This window comes from Dromaius novaehollandiae, chromosome 1 (assembly GCF_036370855.1).
Source record: "Dromaius novaehollandiae isolate bDroNov1 chromosome 1, bDroNov1.hap1, whole genome shotgun sequence".
NCBI lineage: Eukaryota > Metazoa > Chordata > Aves > Casuariiformes > Dromaiidae > Dromaius > Dromaius novaehollandiae.
The window spans coordinates 203,228,338-203,248,544 of NC_088098.1; the positions used below are offsets into that span (position 1 = coordinate 203,228,338).

The 20,207-nt window shown below is 38.8% G+C and overlaps 1 protein-coding gene across 3 annotated transcripts in view; it reads left to right on the forward strand.

The window, feature by feature from the left end:
* Window positions 1–19,889, forward strand: part of PDGFD (platelet derived growth factor D) — a 149,827-nt gene extending 129,938 nt beyond the window's left edge. For all 3 annotated transcript variants that reach the window (XM_026107344.2, XM_026107343.2, XM_026107342.2), the window contains 2 exons: window positions 3,912–4,126; window positions 16,303–19,889. In XM_026107344.2, coding sequence (XP_025963129.1) covers window positions 3,912–4,126; window positions 16,303–16,437 — 350 coding nt within the window. In that variant the 3' untranslated portion in view covers window positions 16,438–19,889. The remainder of the gene's footprint in view (window positions 1–3,911; window positions 4,127–16,302) is intronic.
* The last annotated feature ends 318 nt before the right edge of the window (window positions 19,890–20,207 follow it).

The following is a 20,207-nucleotide window of genomic DNA, read 5'->3' on the forward strand; positions in this document are numbered from 1 at the left end:
CTTTTAGTTCTAGTTTTAAATTAAGGACACCAGTGGTTTGAGTCCTTGGTAAGTAAAGCAGCAGGATTTCACACCAATCACACCAAGGCTCAGTTACATTTTAGTCACAGCAGTGAAGTGATGCATGAAACTGTCTGTACTGTAAAATCTCATTGTTATATGGATGAGGAAATGAACTCACTCCAGACAGTAAAACAATCCTAAGACAGAGAAAAAAAACTCCTTTTGGAGCTTTCAGCAGAGAGAGTTGTTCAGAGAAAAATGTGTTCTTTTGTTAGGGGGTCACAAAGCATGTTCTGAAGTTAATTAGGCAATGGGAGTTGTTCTTGGGTGTATATCTTGTCAGAATACAGTATATGCTATTCACAGAAGCTGTTGCTTGCTCGCCTTGTCCCACCGAGCACTGAAATTCTATAGTGCAGAGTCAAAAAGAACATAAGTGTTTACCTCCAGATGAGTTTTGTAGAGGATAACTTGTGTATCTCTTAATCCCTTTGCTTAATCTTTCCTGCTCTGCTTGCAGTTATTTTCAGGATGTTCAGGATTTCCACTACTGAATTTGTTCATTTAAACATGGACTCTGATATTGGAGATATGATATGCTCAAGGGCTGAGAATTCACAACTTAAATGAAATCTCTGGGATTTAGGGGTCCTGAGAACTGCTAATAAATCAGGATCAGAGTGCCTTAAATATAAAAGCAAATAGTGAATTCATGCATTTCCATTAGAAAAATTCCCCCTTTTTTTTCAAAGTAGTTCATCATAGAAAAATACCCTAAATAAAATGTATTGTGTCATTGGCTGATTTTAGAATTCCTGAAAAATGCATCCATCCAAAGCTTTGAGCACTCACTGAAAATAGCTGATTCCTTCCTACTGCATAAAACAAAAATTACCCTAATTATCTAATTATTCCCTCCTATTCTTTGAGCAAGTCAACAACTCTCCACAGCCCTCACTCAGATGCAGCTTGAGAACAGACCCCGCAAAAGACTTTTGAAAGTCATCTAAACTAGGCTTTAGGAGGCTAGTGAGCAAAGCCTTTCCGTCAATGACAGCCCTTTACCATTGTGTCCCTTGCCATTTAAATTGAGCAGCTTAAGTAGTGAAGCCAATTTGTGTAACACTGCGATGGATATAATATGCTTTCTGCAGACCTCCCCTCCCCTTCCACCCCCCCTTAAAATGCAGGCACTTTCCCTCTCTGCCAGACTTGTTAAGAAGACATATTTCTGTGTTGACAGCACAGCAGTGATAACAGATATCAGCTCAGCACAGCAATGAGAACTGTTGGGCCTGAGGGGAGATTTCACCCATGATAGAACAAATTTGGTTTACTCTCTGATCTTCGCTTGGACTTAGATGCCAGTTCATGTGACCTGGGTATGGGCCCTCTTTAATGACCAGTCTGTTGCTGGGAGCCTTGTTTTCTTTGTTACAAAGAAGCAGGTATTGTAATTAAAGGGCTGAATTTAGCCTTTGAGCATTTTATTCTGACCTGTTCTAGAGACGCACCATTCTCAACTGCCATCCTAAGCCACTCTGTCCCAGTAGGAACCTGCTTGTATCGATATCCTTACCCCTAGATTGCTGCGGTGCAGTATATGGATATTCTGGGCCTTCCCCTCCAGAAACCTTAATGATCATGAAGGCAGAATATATTCTGCCCTTTTCTATTGGTTAGTTTTCCTTCTTGTCAATTGGCTCGAATGAATAGTAGCCAGATACTTCTCATGATCTGTGAGCAAAGCTGATGGTGAAGGTCCTGATGGGAATGTTTAGAGGAGTGGGAAACGCTTCCCTGCGAAAAGAATTAGCCTGAGAAGATCGAATGAGGAGTGGCTTTGAGGAACGACAACAGAGAACGAAATATCATCTGCTAAAACAAAGAAATCAATATTCGCTGGTCTTCTAGGTCCTGATTGTGGCCATTCTGGGCATATTTTTCTCTCAGTGCATGAATATACCAGCAACTCCATTGATTTTGTGCTTATATCAAGAGGATGATATATAACTCTTTTGCAGAGATGCTAGCTCTCTGGGGAAAACCACAGAGATTTCATGGCGAGATGTTTCACAATTGCTATAAAATCCCAATTTATCTGCTATATTCCCTTTGACTGAGATAACTCCTTGCCAGAAAAGTGAAGCTGTTATGATTTTGTTTAATATTACTTACAGCATTTACATATCCTTACCTGTTGTATATCTACCTTGAACCAGACAATATCTCAAAGCCACAATGTAAAGGTGCATGATATTGAACAAATCACAACTTTTTCCACAATTCCTGTAGATTGTTGTCAACATACAATTTACTTTATGATATTAGTAAGGGCTGAGCCACAGAAAGTATAAAATGCTGTAGTGCTCCTGACTTTATTGGAGGTTTTCACGTATTTATAGTAAAGCATAAGCATAGCCCAGGACTAGAGATGGAGGTGAGGTATTAAACATTTCTGTGGAAATCTGATGTGTTCACAAACACTCTACTGTTATCTCAGTTCTCATTTGAACCATCCATGTTTTTCTGTTGATATATCTATTAGTAAATATTGGATGGAGTGGGAGGGGATTATTATTTATCTCTTGTACCGTCCAGTCATTTTCAGGTGTTTTGCTGTTCAGCTGAAATCATCTTTTGAGTGAAATTTATTTTTATTAAAAAAAAAAAATCCATGCATTTAATGATTTGTCAGTGAGACACAGTGTTCCTGGTTTCCAGTTTTTCTTTTTTTTTTTTTTTGAAATTTGAGGATTTGAATCAAAAGAAGATGAATTCTCCAAGCTCTTAAGCTTTGTGAGCTTAAAATGCATTTTAATTTTGTTTCTGATTCTGAGTTTCAATTCAGAGGACGTCACTGCTTGACACAGGATCACATTTCCTCCAATTTTGAATAAATTATTAAACTCTTGAACAGTTAAACTGTTGACAGCATCCAAAAGAAAAAAATAAAGGGGGAAAGAAGAGAAAACAAAACCAGAAAACTTCTAAAGAAGTAAAATTCTTCAAATCTGTTACTTTTATCCTTATCACAACTGTGGAAAATGTTTTATTTTGGCTGTACAAGCCAAACCTAGAATCAGCACTTAAACTCATAGTCAACAGTTTATACATTATTTTTATGCTTGGTTTTACTATTAATTTAAATGACACATCTCACAAAGATACTAGGCATTTAAACATCAACCAACTACTGGCATTCAATGAAGCTCATTAATTTTGATTAATTAATTAATTTTAATTGCATATATTTGTATGCCTATAGTAGTAGCATTTACAGGCAGAAATTAATATTGCTTTAGTCATATAAAAGATAGGTGTCTAGACTCAATCTCTCAACAATATGGACAGGCAATTCAAGAAGGTAAGTTCTGCCACTTGTCTTAACCTTCTTAAGTAGCAATGAAAGGCATCTCTGTGTGGACCACAGGAAGTGCATTGGTTAAACTGTTTGCCTTTTATGTGCCTATGGTTATCCAAATGAAATTCTAGCCATTATAAGAGACAAGAACTTATCATCTAAATAGGTACGATATAAGCAGGGAGGGAAGAGAGTAGCAGAGGTGGAATATCTCATCCAAGGATCCACCAGATCAGCGACAGAGCAGATAAAATAACCAGTCTTCAGCTTCCAGGACAATATTTTGCTGCAAACCTGCCCTTCAGCTTTATAGTCAGTAGGAGTTCTGCCATGGGATTCAGTGGGAGCAGGAGAGCCTGGATGGCCACCTGTAATGATTTAAAATTGGTGGGTTTATCTTTATCTTTTCAGAAATCACTTCTATACTTAATATATTTTCCAACCAATGCCACATCACTTTGTGTTATTGGCTGCCTGGGGAACAGTATAAACCATGGGAGTGTCCCTCTCCGACCTTACTAATAAAACCTCTTTTGCATTGCAGTTGACCTGGACAGATTGAATGATGATGTGAAACGTTACAGCTGCACTCCGAGAAACTACTCTGTCAATTTAAGGGAGGAACTGAAGCTGACAAATGTAGTTTTCTTCCCCCGCTGCCTCCTTGTCCAGCGCTGTGGAGGAAATTGTGGCTGTGGGACTTCAAATTGGAAATCCTGCACATGCATGTCAGGGAAAACAGTGAAAAAATATCATGAGGTATTTTCACTCTTTGGTACTTCTTTTGGTAATTCATTGCTTACATAAATTCTGAATGCTTTTCTCAGAGCTGTGTGTTGCCATGTTGATTATACTGTCACATCTGCAATGTGAAGATAGGTAGAAATCACTGACCACAGTAAAATCTCATGGGCAAAGATGCTATTGAGAGAGGCAGATGTTGACCAAAGCATTTAGGTGGATGCCCATTGTGATCACCATTCTGAGTGGGGACGGAGGGTCTGCCTAGGCTTCCAGGCAGGTTCAGGTAGCCTGAGTGTGAAGCCTAGACTTACACAATGGCATCAGTCTTGCTGGCTATGCTAGATACTAGCTTGGTATATCTGTGGTGCAGCGTTCACACCTCCAACTACAGCAGAGCTGCAGAGAGACACACCCACACAAGCAGCAAGAGGACCTAATTTTATTTAAGTTTAATATTATTGGGTTAAAGTACCATATTAGAAGACACACGTAGTACATAGCTTCAAGATACTGTAGTTTCTGTTTTCTCAGATTCTCTATTATTTTCTTGATTGACTTCTGCCTTTGGGCTGAGTGAATTACATTCAGAAGTGAATGAGTAGAGCAAAAGGAGGTTATAAATGTATTAGAAAGGGGTGTTAACAGGTATTTCTGAGTACATTTATAAGAAATTGGAGGGGAGAGCTTCTGCCACTGCTCCATGTGAGTGCTTATGGCAACCTGGTGAACCTTATTGCAAGAATGAGGCTTAGGCTGGACTGACTTTCCCCATGAAGGACTGATACAACATGAATGTTTACACCAGTGGAAATACTATTTTTAGGAGTGTAGTGACATGTTCATCTTGAGATACTTACTGCTTTTCTCCTTCTTTACACTGTCTTTTGAGCTTCTGACCACACTTGAAAAAGACAATTAAGTCACTTGTAAACTCTCTTGTCTTCCAGATTTATTACTTGTAGAAAAATGCAGAATCTTTTTGCCTTAACTTTTTTCCCACTCAGAAATTTTTAGGAAGGAAGAATTTGTGCATAAGAACATTATAGTATAAAGTCCATTATATTTATATTTTAATCCATTCAAACCACACTGAGGAGTAAATGAACAAGGAAAGAACATTTTATTTTCTTGCCTCTAAAGTAGCATTTTCAGCACCAAACTGTGAACATATCTAGGAAAGTTACTTGGCATTATCCTTTTTAGTGACTGAAAATAGGTAGCTATATGCCATGCTGACTTAATTTCTGACACACATCTCTCTTAAGAATCTGCTTTGCCACTTGGCTTAAGTCTCAAGTGAAAATGAACTTTATGGACTTTTAATCTGGACGTGATTTGCACTCATACCGTAAAGGCTTTAGCTCAGGAGAGGCCCTAAGGGTAGCTGAAATAGCAATAGCTGTAAATGGTAGCTTTAAATAGCAGGAGGCAGATGAAGGTCAGAACTTCGCCTTACTGTAAGCAGAGTGGTTACTCTTTTCCAAGGTAAGAGATTTTTCTCACAATTAATTGCAGAACACAGCATACTGCACATCAGCTAGCACTGGAAAGTAGTTAATATTTTATCTAATTTTAGGGAATATTCAAGGGATGACCCTGGTGATTACAGAGCAGAAAGCCTTATCTCAATGGTAGAAAAGTTAATTGGAAAAAAAATTAATAGGGTTATAAAACACCTAGATGTGTATGAACTGATAAAATGAAACCAGAATGCCTTATATATGGATAAATATTTATACATCACCACAACATTGTACAAGAATGCTAAAAGGCCTGGCACTCCCTTCAGAGACCTAGCAATCTACCAGACAAGATCAGTCATGGATTAGAAGCTGGTTAAGAGATAAAGAGCAAAGAGGTGGAATAGATGGGCAATTTTCTATATAGAAAGTGGCTATCTGTGGGTGCCCCAAGCATTCTGATTAAGTGATATTTCATGTATTATCAATCTGGAAGGAGATGAACAGTGAGGTGGCAAAAATGACAGATAACACAAAATGTAACATACTTTAAGAGTAGAGAAGGCTGCAAGGGATTTCAGAGAGCCTATGTAACTACTTATAAATGCATTGTAAAAAAGCACCAAGCATTAGAAGGGACAGTCTCAATGATTTATTTCTATTAACATTGAATGTGTGGGGGGAAGAGGGAGAAACAGGGGACAGAAGACTGACGAGGTCAGGTAGTGAATCACTGTGAAGAGCTTAAGGAAAACATTTGTTTAGTGCAGTGGTGGTGGAAAAAAGCAAGTGACAGTATTCTGTAAGAATAGAGGTGGATAGAGAATAACACACCAAATATTTATCATGGCCTTAGATAAATATGTGAAGTGCTTATATTTGGTTTAGACCATTGGTGCTCAAAATACAGGGAGAAAGAGAAAAGATATGTAGAAGTGGAAAATATACATCAAAGGAGATACAGCAGAAGATACATAACAAAACATATATAAGGAAGGAGGCTCAGAAGTTTAGGATCATTTCATTTAGAAAAACTATGAATAAGATAGGACACAGTGAAAGATACAAAATAGTGTATAGTACCTTAAGGAAAATCAGGTCACCCTATTTAATCTTTTCCTTAAGAAAAGAACAAGGGGAGTCTGAGTGAGAATGAAAAGGAGCTAACTTAAAATGATAAAAAGGAATTTGTTTTATTTTTTGCACAACAAATCTATATGGAATTTTAGCACTTAAATTAGTGTATAATTTAGAAGGATTCAGAGTCTCCTGGGTCACATCACTGTCAGAATTTAAGCCAAATATTGACAGTAACTAGAAAGAAGTGCTGTTTATAAACATGTTATCAACTATTTATTTATTATCAGGTGTTTGGGAGCATCTGGGACAACGGAATCTCTTACTAACAGGGTATTGGTCAGAACCAGGATGGCATGACAAACATTCCCCCCAAATTAGTCACTAAATTCAGAAAATTCAATATTCTCAATAACACATCACTGCTAATTTATTTCAGTGCTCCTTTGTTCTCTGGAAACCATTTGAATTAAAGACAGTGTTCCAGCTTTAACATTAAAAGGCTTTTGTAAGTTTAAATTTAAACTTAATCCCTAAGGGATGAATTAACAGCTCACTGAACAGAAATTTAGTCAGGCGGCTCCCATTAACATGAGTGGAAGTCATGCAGATAAATTCACATATGACATACTAAAGATGTGTCCATTAATTTTAGTTGAAAATATTTTCCACTTTTAAATCTGTCATTATTATTATTGGCCACACACAGCTAATCATTTTTATTCTTTATTCTCCTTTTTCACTTAACTATAATTTTATTAAGAAATGTCTGGCAGTGAAATCACTGAGGAGGGGTTTCTCAACATGCCATTTTTAGATCCATGTTTTACTCTTTTTGGAGACAATTTGAAACCCACTAACTTTAATCAAAACGCTTTTAGTTGCATATGGAAGGACAGAGTTGCACACTTTATGAAGTCCCCAGAGCTGTTAATTTTGTTAAAAATCCCTGCCTTTTTCTTCAGGAGAATGTAGATCAGATTCAAATTACTTTGATTTACTTGCAAAAGAAACCAGAAGAAAGTGTAAGATAGTGGAGCAAAGAAAATGTTTGTAGGAGCTGAAACTGAATCATACAAACTCCAGGTCTCTCTTCTTTCCATGCTCTTTTTGCCTAATCACTGTCTAGAGCTTCAGCTACAGAAGTCCTGGACCTGACATAGCTACTAGTCTTGTACATGGATATGTTTGTCCTCAGCAGCACAAATCTGACTGGAAATCATATGCAAGTTGTTTAGTGTTTTCCAGCTACCTAGTATTCCTGGGTGAGAAAGACCGGCAGGCGGATGTTCCAGAAGCAATACTCTCCTTTTCAGCTTTGTGGCCAATGTCTCGCAGTCCTCTGAGTAATTGCTCAGAGGGCACTAATGCCCTGAGTGTTTGTTGAGAGAGAAGGTTATATTCCAGAGAGATTTCAAGGTTATCTTTTCTCTATTCTTTTAATGCTTTTTAGTTCCCCCTTAGTTCCTATTCAAAGTCTTACATTGTACTCATCACCAAGGTTTCAGAGCACTCTCCACTAGTATCATAGGACTAACAGCTATTATATGTAGCCTTTAATTTCCTCAAGCTGTGAGTCCTGCTCCAGTTCTCTGAACAGACTATATAGTTCTTTCCTATCATGTCCTATTATATGAAGTAGTGCAACAGCAGGGGAAATGAGAAAATGAGAATGCCACAGTATGGGGGATCTTTTTCTTTATTGCCCTGGGAAATGCTAATTATGCATCTTCCTTGTTACCTGGAAACATGCCATAACTTTACTGAAATACTCAACAGTTTCCATAAACAAATGGGTTAATAACTTGAGTAAACAGCTAGCTTTATGGTATTTTTCAGCAGAAGCCTTGTGATGCTCTGTGGTTTTCTTGGATTTGCTTGAGGCCAGAATCATGGACAGATACTCGTGACTTACCACATAATGTCAGGAATCCTGCAAATCAAGCAGTCCAAGTGTTAGTATTATCTCAAAACATCTCTCAGCCACAGTGATCCTGTTAGATATATCACAGGGCTCTGTACAAAGGAAAGGCAGAGCAATTCATGAAAATGAACACAGTACACCTTAATCAAATGCTCACATCTTCTGCTGTCTAACTTTCTAAGAGGGAGCTGAAATGAAAGCATATTTGCCATTGCAGTGCATTTCTATGGAAATGCCTGGAGCTTCTTGTTAAAGAGAGAGGGGTCCTAAAATTGGAGATAATGTAGCCCAAAGGAGGCATGGGGGAACTTAATCCAGGACTAAATTCAGCTAGGACTGAGGCTGTGTCATCCATGAGTATGCTCATACCTCAGAGAAACAAGAAATCAGCTTCCCCATCTCATTGCTTTAACTGATTAGATGTGAAATGAGTTTCCATGAGGAATAAACACTCTTAAGGTAGCAACCAGAGTTTGTCATAATATGTAAACCTCCACAAACACTGTACTATACAACATAGCTTAAAGGCATTTAAGCAAAAGAGCAGAGTGGTTGAAGCTGACTGCACCTTTTGCCTACTTACTTGTGTCTCTTGTAAAGACTGATGCATTTATCACTGTGTGTTTGTTAACAGTAGCTTTTTTTCCTCTTTTTCACAGTATTACGCTTTTATTCAAGTTTCATGTTAACTGGAGCTTCACAAGCCATGCATGCAGTTCTGAGCCACAAGGTTTAGATTAGCATTGGGGATGCTAGTTTATAACCTCTTGCTGCATTGAGAGGGGTAGCAAGCACCTCAGAATAGCTAAACAGTGCTGAGTTTTTCCCCAAGCTGTTGGTGCATAGAAACAAACTTAACTGGTTCCAGCATTCTAAATGGAAAACAAGACAGTAGCGAATGTTACTGGGGAAGAAACGACAGGCGAGAAGATAAAGAGGTGATATGAGACTTCAGTAAGACAGAGGTGTTGTTGTCATGGAGTAAAGAAGTGTAACTAATACAATTTGGTGTTGTCTCCGCTTTTTCTTTCCTTTTTTTTTTTCAGAAAAATAGGAAGCAAACCCTAAGTAGGCACTTGAGAGAATAAACAATAATTCTTGTTTGTCTTAACACAGGGGAACATAGGATAACTGGATGAAAATGATACATAGGCTGCTGATGCAATGAAGGAAATTCATTAAGGGACTAAAAAGAGCTAGCATCATTGAATCAGTGTGCAAGGAATTATAGTCTGATTTTTTGTATGTCCTGGAGTTGATAGTACATGTGCCAAGGAGACAGAAAGGTTGTTATGGTAATAAAGACACAGAAAATAGTCTGACAAAAGAGTTAATGCATAGAAAAGTTATACCAGAATAAGCGGTGGGATTTATAAATGTTTTGTATGCCAATGAAAGCAAACAGAACGAGTCAAAAGTGACTGCTAAGTTACAGGATGAGCAGAGAGAACAAAGAGGTACAGTGTGAGAATAAAGATTCATTTTTGGCTAGATTAAAATGAAAGTTGTTGGGATGACATGCAGGAGTTAAGCTAATGAGACAGCAGGTGATACAGACCTGGGCAGAGTGAGGCACTTCTGGAAGGGGGAACATCTGTACCTCATCAGAGAAAAGGCAATAACTGAAGCCATAATCCTTTACAAGATCCCCAAAAGTGAGGGCCTTGTTGGTGTCATGCATGTAAGAAACACTGTAGTTTTAGTGACTGTTTCAGGTGCCTGTGTTTTAAACTAACTAACATTTTTCCAGTGTTTGCTGTGTTACAAACAGATATTTCTCTTATTCATACAAGCATTTCTTATTCATATAGATCAAAAAAATAGAATCAATAATCCAATCTACATTTAATAATCCCCTAGTTGGAATGCTATCCGTGATTAGCAAAAAGATCTTTTCTATTCGTTCCTTTCTATTAAGAAAGAATACAACTTTGGGTCTGTGCCGTTATTTTAGGCTATGTTCCTACTAGAATAAAGGTCCTTATGCTAAATTATGAACCACATTCCCACAATGCTTTGTTTCTTATGCTAAGAGCACAGCTGAACTATGTGTGAACTTTGGATTAGATAACTTTCAAAAACTGTAGAGTGAGACTTCTCATCCGTATCAGAACTTGGATCTATGTTGAATGTTTTGCACTTTTGATGCTTCCTTTTTCATGAATCTCAGACAAATATAATTTGGTTTGCATGCCAGAATGATGGTATTTTTAGATGAGCGGAGGGAGATTAGATAACACTGCATAGCTGTAGGTTAAAACAAGTTCTGCAAAGTATAAATTTACCTACCTAAAACTGCATACAAGTTTGCTCTCCGTCCTCAGTCACTGGAATGTACAGCTAAGCAAATATTTGGTAAACTGCACTCATGTTATTGATCATTTGTGATCTTCTTAGGCTTATGAGAAAGCAAAATGAGCTGTTTTGAACTGAGCTTCACATTTTTATTTGCATTTAAAGTACTGATCAATAACCTAACAAAGAATTTTAGTAGGGTTGGTAGTAATAAATAGTAATAAATAAAATAAAAGATGATAAATAAAAAATAGGTACTAGCCACTAGCTACACCTTTTTGTTAGAGCTGTTAGCCAGGTTCCATTTTATTTGCTTTTTATTAGAACAAAAATCAGCCATCACAGATTTTCATGGCTAAATGTACACTTGACTTCAAAGGAAAAATTATATGGCAAGGACCTTCAGGGGATGCTGGAGGGAGTGCTTCACATCATCTGAGTCTGACCATCTAAAACCAAGAGTCCAGCCTTTGGGCTGCTTTCTTAGTCAACAGAAGGAGCTAGGCACCACCACCACATTCAGAGGTAGGTGTTTCAGGTGAATCGTTCAGGTGAATCTGCTCTCTGGAGCAGCCCCTTTGCTGCTGCTTCTGCTGGAGAAATGCTGAGGTACAGGTTCGGGTGAACGTGCTGTTAATACCTACAGGTGTGTCCTTTCCCCGGCAGTAATCACCACTCTGCTCTCCTCAAGCCCTCTCCCCACTTCCCCGCCCCTAAATTAGAGTGTTTTTATAGATGGCTGACATTAGAGGGAACTACTGGGCCATCCGCCCTCACCTCCTGTGCTCCACAGGCATTAGTCAGCACCCTGCTGCCCCTAAAGCAAGCCCAAAACTTCGTTATATACCTTCCGGAAAGGCATCCGTTTTTTTGTGTCCTCAGGCTGAGACTGAAAACCCCTGTTCCTTGGAAGGCTGTTCAAGTGATAGATCAGCCTGACTTAAACACTTGTGCCTTATTCCAGTTTGAGTTGTTCTGGCTTTGGCTTCCAGATGCTGGTTGCTATGTCTTTGTCCTCTGGTTTAGAGTTCATCAGAATCTGGCATCCAAATTCAATGCATAATTGAAGAGCAAGATTACTGGCAGGGAAAAATATCTAAGAATTTTCTTTCTATTTCATTCACCACCACCCCCAAGGAAAAATATGCAGTTGCCACAGTCACCTGACCTTGAAACCTCTCTGATGTTCAGGCATATCTACAAAGAAAAATGGTATATAGCATATTAGTGTTCTGCTATGGAGTCATCTGCATGATAAATGTTACTAGGCCCCAGTACCTTTTTTCTTTGTATTACCCATAAGCACCAAATCCAGCTCTGACGTTGAGTCTTCTGGCTTGTTTTTTTTTTTTTCTTTAGTTCAGTGGTTATATGACCATAATTAATTCAGCATTTGATGAAGGGGATATGGCTATAGTTATATATACTTTGTAAGGCAATGATCTGAACAGCTGAGGCACCAGATTTTGATTAGTACAGATGGGCATTGATCCTTTAATTTGAAAACTGCAAGCCCATTCCTTTATTTTTCTCACACCAAAACCAAACCTTTTGGACATTCCAGTTCCTTCTCATATCCGTATTTTCTTACAGGAGTAATGCTACTGATCTCATCAAAACAAGGAGCAATAAAGTAGCCCTGAGCAATAAAGTAGCCCTGAGCACATTTTCTTTGAACTGTTTTCATTAATTCAATAGTTCTTCACCTTTAAGGAACTGACCATGTAATGAGTAAACAGCACTATTTCCAGAGTAAAAGTTTTCTTTCAACTACTGTGGTCACCAGAAATGGCCTTACTTCCTGATTCTTTTCAATACTCTTGTATTTAGCTGAAACTAAAACTATTAGATGGAAGCTAGACTGAAAGCTTTGAGCATCAGTTCTGTGATCAGCTGTTAAGGCATTCCAATTTCAGCTGTGTTCAAACACTACTTTCCTGTCTTGTCTGGGGAAGTGTCTGCCAATTCATTTTTCTACTCTTATCAACAAAGCCCATATACTGTTCTCATGTTTCTTAATATAAAACACAGGGAAAATCCCAAAGCTGTCAGGAGATCTGTTAGCTTAAATACAGCCCACATCTTTGCTCTCATCACATTGCATATACTTTCATTTGCTCTCAATTGAAAAAAGCAGATCTACCTACCCATGATCTTGCAAAGTGTCAGTCATCTGAAATTGTCAGATTTTGATGAAAGGCTTCTTTAAATAAAGAATTTTATCATAGGTTCAGCTCCAGCAGCTGTACTTGATTTTAAAACTATGTTTTCTTAAAAAAAGTGTCTTTTAAGATGCAGTCTATTTTGAGCTCTGAAATAATCTCAGCAGTCCAGCTGGGTTCAGTTCCTTCATGTTTTGGATGCCAGTGTAGTCCAGTGAGTTGTCCTGGTGTCCATCAGGATTTATTGCATATACTGAGGCAGTCAGTGTTTGAAATCCATTCAAACACGTTATGATTTTGTTGCTTTTTTACAAAATTGGCATGTCCCTGCATTTTAGAGAAAAGTATTTGTATCTTCCCCACAGGATAAACCACTGCGCCTGTACCTTGCATCATCCTTGCTCTCTGTGCTACATAGGTTGAACATTAATTTTGTCGGAAAATGGAGGACAATATAATAAACTGTGTTCAGTGCCCGTCACTTTTGTTACATTCTGTGGCCTTCCTACCCTCCAGGCATTACAGTGGTGAAAGAATGGTCTTGTAATGGAGGCGACTCTCCTGCCTTCCTCTCCACTTCCAGCTCTGCACAGAATTCCTGGTTAGCCTTTGGCAAGTCATTAAGACTTACTTCTGGTGACTTTCTGATTCTGTTGAAGCTGCCAGTACTCTGTGTATCTGGTATCTGGCCTCTTATTCTTCCTCTCCTTCCCAAGGCTATCTCAGTTCTTGTATGATGTTTTGAGATCGAAGAACAAAAATTACTTTGTTTAGAAAAAAAAGATTTTTACTTGAGTGACAGCATGATCTGTGAATTAGGGGGCCTCTTACTCAAGGTAAAATATGTGGCTGAGATACTCAGTAAAGGTGATTCAGATCCCATTCCTTACTTGACCAGAGTGGCAGGTCATAGACAAGACAGACTTATCTCCATCCTTTGAGTTAGAAGCAAGACAATTCTAGATGGTCTAGGAGTTGCTAGGCCAAGTTAGCACAAATTTCAATAGCCTGCTAAGAGATGAGATATATTAGTTAAAGTACCTTATCAGTGCGTGGACTGAAGTGACTTAGGCCACAGCCAGCAGAATCAGCACACCTGTCTGCACTCACCTGTGGATCTGCAGCCTTGCTTTTTCTGTGTCCTGTTCCCCACCTGTAAATAAGTGATATCAAGGTACTCAGGTACAGTGGAAAGGGCAGATAATGCCACTGGCAATTTTTATAGTGATCTGTTGTGGAGCCTTGAGCAAATCAGTTTTGGATCTGCAGCTATAGAAGATGGATGATGAGGTAAAACCTGCTTTGCAATGTGTTCTGAGAGTTAGGAAGAAAAATGCTCTAGGAAAGTTAAAGTGTTCTTAGTCTTAACTCATTTGTTATACTTCATCGAAATTAATACTTGAGTTTCAGGGCAGAAATATGAAATTATTATCTATTTTGTTTAAATACTGTAGACATAAAAAGGATAACTCTTTTTCCCACAACTTTATGAATTTAAACTTGTAGAAGAGAACAAACTAATGAAACAAAATAGTGCATTCTCTCCCCTCACTCTGAGCTACTGTGTAGCTGCAGGGATATGAGTTCTTACACAGAGACTCAGCTTCCAACAGTGGGTTTGTGAAGCATGCCCATATGCAGATTCCTGGTCCTTCCCAATTTTTTCCAGTTCATGATTTACATATTTGCACTATCACAGAAGATGAGATAAGGCTTGTAATTATGGTTGTTTTCCACATATCCACAGCATAGAATCATATAATAGTTTGGGTTGGAAGGCACCGCTGGGGGTCATCTAATCCAATCTCCCATTCAAAGTAAAGAATTTCAGAGTTAGAGGAGGTTGCTTAGGGCCTTGTCCTGTTAAGTTTTGACTGCCTCCAAGGATAGAGATTCCATAACCTCCCTGGGCAACCTGTTCCAGTGTTTAACCACTCTTGTCATGAAGAATTTTCATCCATGTGCTCAAATACTATTTCCCTTGTTGCAATTTATGTTTGTTGCCTCTCGTTCATCTTCTTTATAACCTATATCCCTCTAACCTTCCTTTTCAGGGGTCTGTGGGTTCTCTGGCCTAGGCAGAATTGTTTTCAGAAACTTCTTTTACTATAACCATGTTCCCTAGGATGTCATTGTTGGTTTGTTTCTCTTTCTTCTCACAGTAACCTGTCTTAAGAAATTGTTTGAATTAAGGCGCAGATATTTTAAGGGAAGCCAACAAAAGTTGCATACTCAGATCCCAAAGTTTCATTCATCTCCTTCCACTTCTTTTAATGATATGTGCTTCAGAAATTTCAAACTTCATTAGAAAATATTCCTTGTTCTTTAGAGCAGGAGCATTATACAACTGAGGGAAGGGGCTGAGCCATTCAAATATGCATGGGGTTGCAAAGACAAACCAAAAGAAACATGCCCGATAATTAGCATGCAAAGGAGCAATTCTGAACAGGGTTAGGAAATTGCATGAGATGAAGTTACCTGATGTAGGCAATAATCCAATCTGTCAAAGCTCCAGGACAGACAATGCAGAAGGGTTTCCCAGAGTGGAAAAAAATGCTGGAAGTATAACAAAAATGTGTCCAAGTTAGCAGAAAATAAAGTCTGGCCTCCAAGATAGCATCAAAGGCCCCCCAAAACATATAATGCAAAGACAGATTACCTTGAGAGGGTACAGGTGTAGATGAGCAGCTTTGCCCTCCAGCATGACAATGATAAAAGCACTAGTAGTATAACAGATTGGACTCGCTCTCGACTCCGCTTTGTCTGTGAGCAGTGCTTTCCGTTGCTTTAGCTATAAAATTTTTATAAATGTTTCAGGAATCCAAGGGCCTTTTTAGAGTTTGGACTCCATTTTTCCAGGTATGCACAAGAGTAAACAGACCCTGCTCCAATAAGCTGGGTGGCTGAATTCATAGAAATATAACAAATGGTGTGGGAGGAGTAGGGAAGCAGCAAGCTCTTTGTGTCGGTGATAAACACAAAGCTTCATTTCCAGTCTGGCCTGTTGGATGAAGAAGTAGAGGGGAGAGGCCTGACGTCTCTGGGAGTTGGGGCAGGAAAGGAGAAGGAATATTTGACCTGGGAAAGGAGGAAAGGAAACTCAGAGAAGCAGTCCAAGGAGTATGGGCCAATGGGCAGGGGGTGCAAGCGGAGGCCTCTGGTGAGGCTGGTCAGGACCATTACAGCCTGTTAGTGCCCTCAGGGCCCTTACACTTTCATCCTGAAATCACTAACAGAGTTTTGTAAAAGATGCATTTCCCTTCTTCCTCCTAGGTGCTGAAATTCATCCCGGAGGCTGGGCATCCCAGAAGGAAAGGCAGAACCAGGAACAACATGGCCTTAGTAGATATACAGCTGGATCACCATGAGCGTTGTGATTGTATCTGCAGTTCAAGACCACCCCGATAAAAAAAGAAAAAACAACAAGACATGCTAAGTGCAGCTTACCAGACATTTACTTTAAAGCAGGATTGCTCTGAGGACCTTTACTCACTAATCATTTGAACTTTGCTACTAGCCTGCCTTTGCAGTTAGCAAAAATGATTGCTGTGTTTCAGCATAGCTGTGCTGGTTAGTGCCATGGCAGCTAAACAGGTATATCATAGAATTATGTATCAGCATCCAAGAATATAGGATTATGTTTAGCTATAGCTAGATTCTGAGGGTTGAGATTTTCACAGCTCACTTATTGGCCTTAACCTCACAATGCCTAATGAAATTAATCAAAAATTGTGTAGCTAATTGCAGTAGCTCGCAATGAAATAACGTTGTGTTTCTGCACATCTCTCACTCAACAGGTCCCTGCGCTCAAATTCTGCTATCATTTCTAGCTGCTCAGCTCCCCTAACTATCAGTAGAGTTTTGTGCATATAAATGAAGACAGAATTTGATCCCATAAAAATATACAATGCTTAATCCAGCTCCCAAAAGGAACTTTCCAGTGTTCCTTTCCAATACAGTGAGCTATAATGAGGAAAATCCAGGACTACATAAAATAGAACACCAGTAAAATCAAAACTCACTGTTTGTGCTCAGGCAAATCAAGTGCTGGAATTTGTAAATGCTTTGCATGAGCTAGGGCATTGGTGGTTGCAGGGAGGTGCGGGAGGACAGTACTTCTGCATTGATGCTCTGACACCACAGGAACCATCATCCAGATTGCATTGAGAATGGTAACAGGAGGGCTCCTGCCAAGGCCCCAGACAAATCCGCGTGTGCTGGGGCTTATTCTGGTCACTATACTCCTGGACTGGACTCTGGCTACTTGCCTGCAGTTGCCCACAGTTTCCCAGGATGAGCCCCCTCGATATGAAAAGTGAGAGACAACCCTCACGTATTCTCTTCCTCACTGTAGTTCAAGGAGTACATGTTTCCCTGAGCAGGTGATGGAGATAGGGCACTTGTTTGTTGAAAATACTGATTCGTTTTGCAGTTGCATTACTGGGAAACAAAACTGTGCTTGAGATTTAATTATCGCTATTTGGTTTGGGGTTTGTTTGTTTGTTTGTTTCAAATAAGGAATATTATAACTTCATCATATATCCATTAATCTTAGTTATCTGAGGTTAGTTGTCTGATTTCAGCTATGTGTATTGCCATGGTTAAACTGTTGACAGTGAATTTCTTTTTGATTGCATTTTGCTGAGGCATATTAGCTCATTAAGCCATGTCTGTCTGTCATAGAAAATGTGGATCATTTATTAACTTCCACAAAAAGAATATTATTAAACACCACCTCGTAATAAAACAAGCACTTTAAAAGCTACAGGATAGCTTCCTATACCTATTAAAATATTATAAAAGTGCTCTAGCTGAAAAAGGAAAAAAAGGTCCTTCCAAACTAGCTTTAAAGGTTTTAAAATACTGCTCCAAAAGTTGTTTGGTGTAAATTACAGGCAGTTTTAAGTCTGGAATAGAATTGGACTTTTGATCATGAATATAGCAGAATGGGATGGCACATTTAATGGCTGAGGTTTTATATTTAATAGCAGACACAGGCTGCATCAGTTCATTTTGTGTGTGTTGCCTCTTGTGTTTCTGCCTCTTGGAAAGAGCAAAGTAGTTTGACAATAGTGTGTCATAATTAGTGGAATCTGGCATATGCTATAATATTGAGAGCCTTTAAGCCATACTGTCTCAGTAATCTACAATTTATTACTAAAAGTGCCCTAATGTTATAACTTAGTCTCTTTATCAAATCAAGTATTTTATGAGTGCTCTATCTTTTATAATTTTAGTAAAACTTTCCTGAAGCATCCCTTAGAAATGTTGTATTACTTTATTTCCTGTACTTTAACATTTGAGATTCAAAATGTGTGGGGTTTTTATTATTTATATTAATTTTTCCTCTCTGGCTCCCAGATGTCTATTTAAAAATGCACTTGAATGCTAAGTTGGGAAGTGATTCATCATTTTTCAAAGCAATTCACGTTAAAAGAACAGCCCTTTAACCAAAGATTGCCAGCTTCACTTTCTTGTTTCAGGGTTGTTTAAAAAGACTTCATTCTTTTCCTGTCTCTAGCTTAATAGCAAGATTGGCCCAGCCCTTCCATAACTTTTAGCTAATTTTGGAAGAAGTTTGCATTTGAGACCCTGACACTAGTGATTGTTTTTGAGACAATACACACTCTCTAATGGCTATTCATGACTGAATGGTGTGTGAATGTGGTCCACAAAGCCCTCTGGCCTGGTATTTGTCATTGGTTGTAGGACACATCAATTTCATGTGACTTTTTGCTTAGGGTGGTCCATTGATTCCCACCCCTCAGGGGAAAATGTGTACCAGGCATCCACTGTGCCTGGCATCTCCCATGCGTTTATGCATGTTCATCCAGTTTCCAGTGTGAATTTCCATGGAGTATTTCTGGAGGGCATTTACCCACCTAATTTTAGGGATACAGCAGCGGCTAGAAGCCTAAGTTACCTCTACAGGCAACGGAGAAAGAGAGAGAGGCTCTTCCAAAGCAGTCTTTAGACCCCCAGATTCAAATCACCCAGCGAGCTTCTCTCTCTCTGGTAGATACCCAAGAGTAGATGGTATGAATGCCTGTTTTGGAGGGTAGCCAACTGAATTAGATACAGGTGGCAGTGGATGCCATGACCCAGCAGAGAAATTCAGCTGTAAAAAAGAAAGAGATTGGTATAATAGGAATTGTCCTCTTGCTTAATTCGGGGTGAATTTTCTTAAACATAAGATAAACTTGTCAGAAAATTTAAAGTCTTTTCCCTGGGACACATAGCAATGAATGGGAACCACTGACTAGAAGTCATTGCTTCTTGCTGCCATCTCCTCTAAAGACAGTGACTTCTGTGCTTCAGGCTAATGCAGAAAAGGGTTCAAGTACGGGCTTTGTGTTGCAGTGTGAGGGCTATAATATACAGGTGGAACAAATAAAGCTCTCAGATCCCAAGCCTCTGGCTGTAATGTCCCTGATGAAATCAAATGCCAGCAAAATTGTGTTTTTTTATTTATTGACAGAAGTTGCAGAGATGTTTTTCCACACCTTTATTTTCTCTTTGTCTTTGTAATAATTGCTATGTTGTTTATATATTGTTTTAACTTAAGAAACAATGTTGTTAAAAAAGCTAATCCCTTTCATTTTTACTGATGGAATTGGAACACCCCGAAATAAGTATGATTTTCAAAGGAAACTCAAATAGATTTCTAATTTCAAAGCCACTCGCTAGCTTTATATTTAGTATATTCTTCTGGGATAGAGCCAACTTCCTCAAGTGCAATTTATATATATATTTTTTGTTATCTCAGTTAAATGCAGCTTTTCTAGCAGTATTTTTTACTCTATGCCGTATGTAATATGTGTCTTATCTTGATGAAAAAATAAATATTGCTTTTGAAAGAAGATACTCTGAGTGATTATTCAGAATTCAGATGAACTAAAAATATGATATGAGGACACTTCCACAACATGACATTTCCACAACATGAGACCATCCATGCTAGGTATCCTTGTGTTTTTCAGCAGCACTTGCCATGAATTGCTTTGGAGCTCTCTGTACATCAAGGAAATTCAGAAGTGCTATTTCAGGATAATCCAGTGTGAACCCCAACCCAGGAAGAGCTGGCAGGTTTCTTGTGAAGAAGCAGCAGCGGTGACAGTGGCGCAATGGTCCTGATCCCCCTCTGCCCCTCCTGATTAGGGTGCTCTGAGCCGGTCTCA